This window comes from Anomaloglossus baeobatrachus, chromosome 2 (assembly GCF_048569485.1).
Source record: "Anomaloglossus baeobatrachus isolate aAnoBae1 chromosome 2, aAnoBae1.hap1, whole genome shotgun sequence".
NCBI lineage: Eukaryota > Metazoa > Chordata > Amphibia > Anura > Aromobatidae > Anomaloglossus > Anomaloglossus baeobatrachus.
In genome coordinates this window covers 248,885,653-248,897,579 of record NC_134354.1, presented here as the reverse complement: position 1 = coordinate 248,897,579, position 11,927 = coordinate 248,885,653, and the positions used below count along the sequence as shown (strand labels likewise).

At 44.8% G+C, this 11,927-nt stretch overlaps 1 protein-coding gene across 2 annotated transcripts in view; it reads right to left on the bottom strand.

Annotated features, from left to right (window-relative positions):
- Positions 1-245: 245 nt before the first annotated feature.
- Positions 246-11,927, bottom strand: part of LOC142289777 (calcium/calmodulin-dependent protein kinase type 1D-like) — a 138,251-nt gene continuing 126,569 nt past the window's right edge. For both annotated transcript variants that reach the window (XM_075333707.1, XM_075333708.1), the window contains exons 13-14: positions 10,734-10,860; positions 246-1,736 (exon numbers count right to left, since the gene is read on the bottom strand). In XM_075333707.1, coding sequence (XP_075189822.1) covers positions 10,770-10,860 — 91 coding nt within the window. In that variant the 3' untranslated portion in view covers positions 246-1,736; positions 10,734-10,769. The remainder of the gene's footprint in view (positions 1,737-10,733; positions 10,861-11,927) is intronic.

The window sequence follows — 11,927 nt, the reverse complement described above, 5'->3', positions numbered from 1 at the left end:
CCTTCACTTTAACTATTCTCTGAGCTACAGAAGATGGCTAAATCAATGTGTCAGGTATGAGATACGCAGTTGATAAGGCTGATAATTTGCCCCCTAGAAAATCAATGCAGATAACAATTGTTAAGGATAATCTCATCTCTACGTGAGCCTTTAGGCCAAGGTGTAGGACACACAGACTTGCAGTAACAAACTCTACAGCCAATAAATAAATCACAGCCATGGCTTTCTACATTAAAAAAAGTCATATTTATTTCAGAATTACAGAAGCAGAACCATATCACTGTATTTATATTTACAAAGGCATACTTGTCAATTTTTAATAAAGTTACTGCATTAATAAGCTATAAATAGGCTTTTGCGTCTGAAATATCCAGCAAAAATTTGTCTTATGGTCTTTGTAATTCCAAGCCTGAGCAATAACACTATAATAAAGTGGCTGCGCTCTTAAGTGGTCAATACTCAAGATACATAACATCAATATAGTTCCTTCTAGAGTAAAAAAAACTTACAAGTCTATATATATTGGAAGTGTCGTGTCTTGTGTTGCATTGGAAATACATTTGCTGGTATATTTTTGCTCGTAGAGTACATTGTGGGTAGCTCAATATTTTACTAATTATTCTAAAGTGACGTTGCACAAACGTTTGCTCATTCATACAATATATTGACTGCATCTATTTATGAAATGACTACATAATGTTCCCAATAAGACCTTGCCAGTAATGTGTGCTCTTATTGACGTATCAGTGTACAAGAGTCTATTGTGTCTGATGAAGACCCAAATACAGGGGTCGAAACGTTACAGTTTTTGGACAGCCTATACAATAAAGTCCTTATATTCATTTTGGTGTGCCAAGTTTTTCTTTTATTCATTGAGACGGGTTTGAACCCTTCTTGAGAACCTATATTTTCAAGTGTGCCATACACCTTATTCTACTTGCCTTTATTGACAGTCATGCATGAAGCAAATGGACTTTAGGACATGTTCATATTGCTGTACTTTCCGTCCAACTGCACTCCAAAATAACATTGGATCACACTCGGACCAATTTTATTCTGTGGGGCTGTGTATATGTCTGATCACACTCATCTATGTAAGTCAATGGGTGGACATCTGAGAGAGGTTCGATTTTCATGGACTGACACAATGGAGAAGATGGAGAATTTTTTTCTCGATATTCTCCACATCCGTGAAAATCGGATCCCATTCTGATCAGAGTCTGACTAGCATCATTTTTCAGATGAGACAAAATACGACAGTAGGACCCTAGTCTTGGCGTTTAGTCTTACCAATAAATACCTTAAAGTGTAGCATCAAATACAAGGTGAAGTTGTGAAAGTCTCCCGATGGTCTATGTAAACCACCAAATACATTACTTAAAAGTGATAAAAAGCTACACCTCCAAGCACGTCATTTACAAGGCGTTGTTGCCCGTTAATTTTACAATTGTACATATGTAGCACAAGGAAAACTCTTGATTGTACACATAATTGAAGTCCTCCTTGTAATGTCCATTATGTTTGTAGATGGTTTTCACGCCTGGTCATGGCCATAATGCAGAGGTAATGATATCTCTTTGCTGAGCGATCAGCTCCTGCTTAACAAAAACCACCGATGTGTCCTCTGGAAACAGCCTTTGTTATCCAAGCGATGTTCTCAAAGAGGAAATGTAAGAGCTTCCCCTTGAAGCGTGATCAATGTTTGGCTTCAGTACACAGTTTACTCTGTAGCCCTTCTGCGGAAAAGAAACATAAGGCATGAGTGTAATTGTCTATAGATGCCAGATCCCAAAATGTAAAAGTATCGAATATCAGTAAATCAAAGTTAGGGGAGTAGATATTGAGGCCACCATGGTGTTAACTTGGTGGCTTAGAAACTCCTGCCCTGCTGTCACTTAATCAGCATTTAGATATACAAGATACCAAATGGTGAGAAATATGATCATAGTTTAGACATTTCTATTTAATATAAGGGTTACCTTGCAATAGACTACCGTAAAGTGACCCTTATAACTTAAGGATTGTTCAAGGTGAACAATTTCTTTAATTTTAGGTCTGTCATGCTTCAGTCATAACTTTTTCATTTTCATATGTCTTGTTTTTATGTGTCTGTCTGGCTGTGTTCGCATACTGTGGAAATGAGCATTTTCAATACCAATCTTCTTTGGTTAATGTATTTTTACTGCCCATTATTTGATAAGTTTTTGTTACTCATTTGATGCAGTGTTTTAATGTGATTTTTCAGAGTACGGAAAAGCTTTAATTCTGGACTTAAAAGGAAAGGTTAGCAGGTTTTTGCTATGTAATTTGATAATACCGTGATGTAACAGTAGAAACCCTGATTCCAGTGGTGTGTCATTTACTAGGCCGGGTTTTGCTGTTTCTAAACAATTAGGCCCCTTTCACATTGCGTTTTTCTCTACGTCCACAGGTCCCGTCGGGGCATTCGTCCAAAAACAGAGCACACGCTAACGCAGTGCGCTCCATAACAGTGAATGGCCCTGTCGGGCGCATGAGTCCGGAGCACGCTTTGCAGAGTGGAGGAGGGGCGGTCCGGACGGATGCCTCGACGGGACCTGTGGACGTAGAGAAAAACGCAATGTGAAAGGGGCCTTAGTGTTTTATAAGTAGGAGATTATCATTGCAAGACAACTGGCTTCATGCATCCTAGTCCAACCTCACCCCCAGCACTGATTAGCAGCTTTCTGTTACTATACAATGTACACAGAAAGCTGTGGTTATACACAGATCATTAACTGAGCTCTGCTATAGGTGTCACTCAGAAAACTGTGACTTAGGGGTGCTTCACACACAGCGAGCTCGCTGCCGAGATCGCTGCTGAGTCACGCTTTTTGTGACACAGCAGTGACCTCATTAGCGATCTCGCTGTGTGTGACACTGAGCAGCGATCTGGCCCCTGCTGCGAGATCGCTGCTCGTTACACACAGCCCTGGTTCGTTTTCTTCAAAGGCGCTCTCCCACTGTGACACACAGATCGCTGTGTGTGACAGCGAGAGAGCGACAAATGAAGCGAGCAGGGAGCAGGAGCCGGCGTCTGGCAGCTGCGGTAAGCTGTAACCAAGATAAACATCGGGTAACCAAGGTGGTTACCCGATAGTTACCTTAGTTACCAGCCTCCGCCGCTCTCACGCTGCCTGTGCTGCCGGCTCCGGCTCTCTGCACATGTAGCTGCTGTACACATTGGGTTAATTAACCCGATGTGTACTGTAGCTAGGAGAGCAAGGAGCCAGCGCTCAGTGTGCGCGACTCCCTGCTCTCTGCACATGTAGCTGCATTACACATCGGGTTAATTAACCCGATGTGTACTGTAGCTAGGAGAGCAAGGAGCCAGCGCTCAGTGTGCGCGGCTCCCTGCTCTCTGCACATGTAGCTGCATTACACATCGGGTTAATTAACCCGATGTGTACTGTAGCTAGGAGAGCAAGGAGCCAGCGCTCAGTGTGCGCGGCTCCCTGCTCTCTGCACATGTAGCTGCATTACACATTGGGTTAATTAACCCGATGTGTACTGTAGCTAGGAAAGCAAGGAGCCAGCGCTCAGTGTGCGCGGCTCCCTGCTCCCTGCACACACAGCTAAGCGGTGTGCGCTGGTAACTAATGTAAACATCGGGTAACCATACCCGATGTATACCTTAGTTACCAGTGTCCGCAGCTTCCAGACGCCGGCTCCGTGCAAGCGCAGCGTCGCTTGCACGTCGCTGCTGGCTGGGGGCTGGTCACTGGTCGCTGGTGAGATCTGCCTGTTTGACAGCTCACCAGCGACCATGTAGCGATGCAGCAGCGATCCTGACCAGGTCAGATCGCTGGTCGGATCGCTGCTGCATCGCTAAAGTGTGAAGGTACCCTAACATAGCTGCTGCACACAATAAACTAAGTAATACATCTCTGGAATTTGGATCTCTGCCCTTAAATCTTGCTGCTGTCAGATTACATAGCGAAAAACTGCAAAATTCAAGTGAGTTTTTTCTAATGTGGTTTTTTTTTACATGCTTTTTAAACATACGTTGTCTAGACTCCCAATAGAAGTCTACGGAACCGGGAATTCCCAGCCAGCCTCCCACGCTGGTACTTTCCAGGCCTCAAACTAAGTAATACCTGCGATCCGACAAGGGCAGGCACAATGAGTTCAGCATGGCCGTTGACGGCCATACTGATCCCAATAGAAGTATATAAAGAATAATAACACCAAAACCACACAAATCAACACCGTCTTTTGACAGCGGACAGTAGGCAGGAGTTTTCATGTGTGAGGAAAGAGTTAACCTTTTTCACTGACTTAAAAAATAATGGAAATTCATTCTCCCTGGCAATATCAAACCAGACTTACTTACGTAATAAACCGTGAGACTAACTGCAAGGACCCAGAATGTTTTGACTTAGAAATGACTGACAAACATCTTGTTATGAGAATGAGAGGCGGAATAGACTATTATGAGAGAATAAGTCATTATGTTAATTTCTCTTGCTGGGAACATGTAATTCAGTGTAATTCACGCCTTTAATGAATATGTATGCTGCATAGTTACGCCCTAATCAACTTTGTATAACCTTGTAATGTAAACAAAATAATACAGTTTTCTTTTTGGGAGCCGCACGTCTCCTAGCCTTACGTGTATAACGGTGTCTGCCTGTTTTCATTGAAGGCTAAAAGGGGGACAGAGGGGGGTCACTGGTACCCTCTCTGCATTCGGACATCGCTGGCAATAGCTGTGACCGTTAGGTCAACCTAACATTATCTGGCGCCCGAAAAGCAGGGACCCGTGTTTGTAATCCCAGGACGCAGTGGACTGTCTTGCCATTCAGAGGAGGAGTGGACCAGACGTGGGGACCAGAAACACCTGGCCAGGTAAGAGTTGAACCTTATTCTTCTCTTTATGCTCCCCACATCTGATCTCCCCTCTCCTCAACGCGCAAAATGGTACACTGTGAGTAGAAACTGGGTTATTGGCGGGTTTCTTCTGAACTCTGAGAGAGCCTTGCCAGCTGATGTTTTCTGTGCCTTGTTTGGTTGTTTGCTTGTTTGTTTCTCTGCCTCTCCGTGTGTCGCGTGTCTGCTCTCCCGCGCTTTACTTCTGTGCTGTTGTCCTTGTTGGTTGTCATAGATCCCATACATCAGTGAGTGTTGAAAGGGAATAGTGTACCTGCTCTGTCCAATGGATGTGATATTCATTGCCCTAGTGTTAGTGGGAATAGCCCTGTTTGCCATTGTTATCGGATATAGAGTGTATCTCTGTTACAAGAAGGGCAACCCAGCGCCATTCAACATTCTCAGCCCCCTCTGAAGTTAGGACACCACCTTTCAGTAGGAATACACATCAAGAATCAGTCTTTGGGTACTTCCAGGAAAGGTGGTTCTAGACCTCACCTTAGGTAGGAATACAAAAGGAGTTAGTCTCTGAGTATCTCCAGGATAGGTAGGTTTAGTCCAAAGGACGTTCAAGGGTCTAAAAGCTGAAGAAGATAGAAGAAGAAGAATGGGGCAAGGAATATCAAAAGACAGAAGAGCTGGATGCACCCTGCAACATCTCATTACGTGTTATCATGGCAAAAGAACAGCCAGTCAGTCCAAGGAAGTTTTTAAGACATTTGGATTGAAGGGGAAGGATCAATTGGACCCCAACAAATGGGACACAATAAGAGCTACTAGAGCAGGAGTGATAGCAGATAAATCATGGACTAAACTAGTCAGAACTCTTTCTGACATGGCAAAAACAGCCCACGATCAAGGTTGGATATACCATGAAGAATCAGACACATGGGAAGAAGCTGGGAAGAAGGCTAATAAGGATCAACAGCAGCTTCCTCCGTACCTGTCAGCTACTCCTGGAACAGCTCCAAAAATAACAGGATCCCCGGGATGGACCTGCACAAACTGTGGCCAACAAAATCCGGACTGGAGTGAAACATGCCTAGCCTGTGGAGCCCCACAGCACAAGCTACAAGCTACAGCACCAGTGCCTCTTTATCCCGTGGTGGAAAGAAGAGTCCTGATAAGACCACCTGTTAATCCACAAAACCCAGTCAGTTTTTCACGTTACCTGAACCAAATACAGGTCTCCTACAGAAGCACTTGGTTGGACATGGAAGTTTTGTGTAGAGTTAAAATGTCTCCCGAACTGTATGCCAAACTCACTGCCCACCTGACGGGACATGTTCCGGATGATACCCGTAATGTGGAATCGGGCCAAGACTTCATGATAAGACTCAATCTCTTCTGCGCCCAGGAGCAAAGAACTAAGGGCACAATGGGACCAGTGCATCAAGGTCCTGTGGAGAATGTCAGCTCATTTTACTACAGATTGATGCAGTCATTCGCAGATGAAGGGCTGGACTTACAAGCGGGTGCAATACGTCGCCTGATGGTAAGATCCTTCATGGATGGAATACATGCACCTCTGGCAGAAAGATTGAAAGCGTGCTGCCCAGAATGGAGGAGCATGGAAGACATAGATCTTCTAGTCAACAAAGCAAGTGGCTTAGAAACCGACGCAAAGGATAAAAGGAGCAACAAGAAAGTTGTCATAGCAGCAGTGGACGGTCAGCCAGAAGGTACAAGAAGGAAGGCACCGACCTGCTACTATTGTGGGAGTCAGAGGACATGTGATCAGAGACTGTAGAAAGAAGAAGAGGGATCTGCTATCCTGCAAATTCCAGAAGATATCCCAGAAGAAGTCCTGTGCACTCTTCAGATGATAGAAGATCAAGCAGAATCTGATGTTACACGTGAAGTAAACACGGATCCAATACTTCTACAAGTTCCTGCAAAACTCTGGTCCACATCAAAAACTGACCTCGGCACACTACCCGTGCCCACAGTAAAAGTTTCAGTCAAGCCTGGAATTACGCCACCGCAGCTGAGACAATCCCCCCTCCCGCTACCTCTCGCAGTACATCTACCAGTACGTGGATGATTTACTACTGTGCTGCCCTAGTGAAGAGGAATGCTTACCTTTCTGGCAGAAGTAGGATGCAAAGCAAGCAGAGATAAATGCAGACGGTGGATTCCCAATGCGTCACTACTCATGCAACCGCTGTATGATTGCACAAAGAATGTTCCTTTCTCCCTTACAGAAGAAGCTCGACAAAATTTTCAAAAGCTCAAGGAACTAGTGATTGATGCACCTGCTCTGGCACTACCAAACTATGATCTCACCTTCAATCTGTTCGTAGCAGAGCTTCAAGGATTTGCCGTAGGAGTACTCACCCAGAAGACGGACAAACATCACATAATCGGGTACTACTCCTCTCAACTCGACGTCACCAGAGCAGCACCAACCTGTGTCCGTGCTGTTACAACAGTTTCAAATATACTGCAGAAAGCATCTGAAATCTCACTCGATTTCCCGACTACCATCCTTACCAGCCATGACATTTATGCTGTTCTCAATCAAGTGCAGTTGAAACATCTCTCCATGGCAAGACAAGTCAGACTCCAGTGCACGCTGTTGCTACCTCCACGCATATCTGCTCAAGAAGCAGAACTTCTTGCTCTCATCTGGGCACTTGAGTTTCTGGAAGAACGAACAGCGAACATCTACACGGACTCAGCCTATGCACACGGCATTGTGCACGATTTTGGCACTATCTGGCAGACAAGAGGATTCCTCATAGCAACAGGAAATCCCATCAGGCATGGAGCCTCAGTGAAGAAACTAATGGAAGTAGCCTTGATACCAAAACAGCCAGCAATCATAAAGGTTGCTGCCCACACCAAGGCTCAAACACCCGAGGCAAGGGGAAATCGCTTGGCCGATCAAACAGCAAAACAAGCAGCCTTACTCCCTTTGAAGGAGACGGAAACAGTGTCAACGACGGAGGAAGAAATGCAGAACCTCTTTGAGACACAAGAAAACGCCTCTGAGGAAGAAAAGGCCGGATGGCTGGCCAAGGGGGCAGAAGAGGTGGAGGGGATTTGGCGCCTAAACAGACTTCCCATCCTGCCACGCAGTTGGTTCCCTGCTATTTTTCAAGTACTCCACTACCCCACACACGGTAGCACAAACTCAATCATGAACCAGATGCAACCATATTGGGTAGCCCCCGGCTTCAGACAATACGCCTCCCAGAGAATAAAAGCTTGTCACATCTGTCAACAACACAATCCAGGCCAGCTAACTAAAACCCCGCAAAGACACATGCCAAAGACGTTTTCCCCATTTCAAAGAGTACAAATAGACTATATACAGTTGCCAAAACATGGCATCTACGAGTTTGTACTTGTCTGTGTAGACCTCTTCTCAGGATGGCCAGAGGCCTACCCTGTCAGCTCAGCCACAGCCCGAATTACAGCAAAGAAATTGGCCTGTGAGCTGGTGCCTCGGTTTGGACTCCCTGAAGTCATAGAGTCAGACCGAGGTACTCATTTCACTGGACAAGTTTTCCAGAACACCTGTGCCCTGTTAGGCATTCAGTCAGCCTTACACACGCCTTACCACCCACAGTCATCAGGGAAAGTGGAAAGGTTAAATGGAACTCTAAAGCTCAAACTAGCCAAGGCAGTGGAGGAGACTGGTAGACCATGGACAGAATGTCTCCCCATAGCTCTTTACTCTATAAGGACTACCCCGCAGGGAAAGCACAGGCTCTCACCCTTTGAAATACTCTTTGGTAGTGCACCCAGATTAGGATGCTACTTCCCGCAGGAGTTACACCTGCAATGTGATAGCCTAACGTCTTATGTTGTTTCCCTGCAGAAGAGACTAACTGAAACCCACCAAAGGGTCTACTCTTCTCTACCTGATCCTGATACCATTCCAGGAACCCACTCTCTAAAGCCTGGTGACTGGGTCTACCTAAAGAAGCACGTGAGAAAGACCCTTGAGCCACGATTCGAAGGGCCTTTGACTGTCCAGCTGACCACTCCAACCTCCGTCAAACTTGAGGGGAGATCGACATGGGTCCATGCAAGCCACTGCAAGAAAGCCTAATACTGCTGATAAGTATTTCTATGTGTACTCCCTTTTTGGGGCATTCTACACCACGGCAGAATTCATTTGAGACCCATCATGAAGTGTTAGCTGAAAAACTTGAGATCACAGACTGCTGGATATGTACACACGCACCTGTGACAGCCTCTTCCATGCGATACTTAGCCATACCAGTCCCAATAAACGAAGTGTTTCAATGGGGAGGCTGTTACAATAGACTATCAGTCAATGACACCAAGTGTTACTCTGTTTACTAGTTGCTTATGTAGTGTTCAAGTTGCTAATGGCTTTGTTTTCCCGCTGCTTGAAGCAATGTAGATACAATGATTACTCAGCACCCGTATGAAATCACTAATATGCCTTTTTCTCTTCTCTACTCTTTCCTCTAGAAATCACCTTGGCGTATCATGATGAGACTCCTATCGAGAGGCATGCAGGCAGTCCTGGGTGACGGATGTGAGACGACACTCCCTGAGCAAACCCGCGGCTCAGAAACTATCTGGAGGCTAGCCTGCTTTCTCTATAGTCCACAGCTTCTCAATGGCCCCCTGTCCATCAATCACGCCAATAGGGGGGATTGTGAGGAAAGAGTTAACCTTTTTCACTGACTTAAAAAATAATGGAAATTCATTCTCCCTGGCAATATCAAACCAGACTTACTTACGTAATAAACCGTGAGACTAACTGCAAGGACACAGAATGTTTTGACTTAGAAATGACTGACAAACATCTTGTTATGAGAATGAGAGGCGGAATAGACTATTATGAGAGAATAAGTCATTATGTTAATTTCTCTTGCTGGGAACATGTAATTCAGTGTAATTCACGCCTTTAATGAATATGTATGCTGCATAGTTACGCCCTAATCAACTTTGTATAACCTTGTAATGTAAACAAAATAATACAGTTTTCTTTTTGGGAGCCGCACGTCTCCTAGCCTTACGTGTATAACGGTGTCTGCCTGTTTTCATTGAAGGCTAAAAGGGGGACAGAGGGGGGTCACCGGTACCCTCTCTGCATTCGGACATCGCTGGCAATAGCTGTGAGCGTTAGGTCAACCTAACAATGATATCACATCCACTTTGTTTGGACAGTTAAACACAGCAGAAAAAAAACACAGCATTTACACTGACTGGTGTAATTACAATGAAACCAGTAATTCTTACTAAAAACCACTTATAATTGCTCAAATTTTTACTTAAGGGGGTTGTCTGGTCTTAAACTACAAGTCCGCAGTCATGCTATGTGATTGCAGCTTGTGAACCCTCACATCGCATGCACCACTGTGCACTGCAAGGATTCACCTGTGTCGGTGCCAGGAGCGGCAGTTTACATACTTCCAGACACTTTCCAACTAGATTGTATACGGCCTTGCTCAATACACTGGCAGAGTAAGGCTGGATACAGTCTAGTGTGTTGGTGTCAGTAGTGACAGTTTGCATACCTCAGCCACTTTCCAACTAGACTGTATGCGGCATTACTCAATCAACTGGCATTGGGTAAGGTCGGATACAGTCTAGTTGGCATGTGACCGCTTGTATGCAAATCACACACTTGTGGTCACGCACCGGCTGTCCCCAGTGTCAGCACAGAAGAGTTCTCACAGCATACAGTGTGTGCGTTGAGGGGTTTCACAAGTCTGCAATCACATAAAGTGACTGCAGACTTTAAGATAAGAATGGACAACCCCTTTAACCAACAAAAAGCAGTGGGTCATAAAGTTCACTACGTTATGTGAGATCACCCAATTCTACTAACCCTTTACATTACATACAAAAATACTTACAATGAAATGCTGTAAGTCCATGCATTGTTATATTCATCACATAATTGAGCAGACCCCCGTTTGTCCACTGCCACAGTGTGTGTAGTTTGTGGATTTCCCCTGTCCCGTAACACCATTCATAAAAGTCCTGCAAAGAAAATGGAAATGAGTTGAGCAAAGTAGAACTCAGGGCCATTGCCTTCATACATTTTCCTAGATGGAGCTTGTAATCTTAAGATAACATCTGTTACAGCTGGTTTATGAAAAATATAAGTTTCTGAGAAGTCTACTATTAAATGTGCTAAGGTTAAACTAATGTATATTGTCCATACATATGAAAATAAAGCATATTCTTAAGAGACTCTTAGTAGATTTACCACCATAACCATGCAATATGACAGACTGCCCCTACCCCTAATTACCGTAATGGTAGCATATTAGTGTAATTTTGACGTCACTCTATAATGGTAAGCTCACACTAGCGTATAGCCTCTCATGCGAGATAATTGGTTGGATTATGCAAACGACACTCGGCTGAAACTAGGGTCAGAGTGTCATTGTACTGTGAAGCGAATGTCTTGTGTGAGAAAATAAGAGCACAGGTGTGGAGAAGATGGAGAGCTTAATTTCTCCATCTTCTCCATTGTCTATGATGGTGTAAATTGGACTGCATTCAGATGACATCAAAATATAGTTCAATGTTTTGCAAGCATCCACAGACTTGAAAGCGGGGTGCTGCTGGCCGGGGATAGTTGGCCTTGGAAGCCCCGAAGTCACAAAGACTCTAACCCCTGGCAGGCCAGAGGAAGGGTGAGACGTTGCTTGTACCATCTTGTGTTCTTGCTGGGAATGTACTATATGTCTTTGCCTGTGGGTGAACCAATAAAGTTTTACCAATGTGTGGTTCACTAACCCTGTGTAGTCTGAGTAGTGTTTTGCCCATGGGAAAGGAGAGCAAGCATTCAGTGGTATGAGCCCTGGTCCATGCAGTCTTTATAAAGACAGCCAGACCAGTGGACGAGAGCACTCACTGACCCTCCTGTCTCCACAATTGGTGGCAGAAGCGGGACACTACTCAGTCTGGCTGATCTTGGGGAGCTGCAGGGGACAGTTGTTCATAGACACCATCCATGAGCTCCATAACCAGGAAGGCATATAGACATACCTAGCAGGCCATAGGTGAGGCACAGGTTACGGACACTACAATGTCCAACC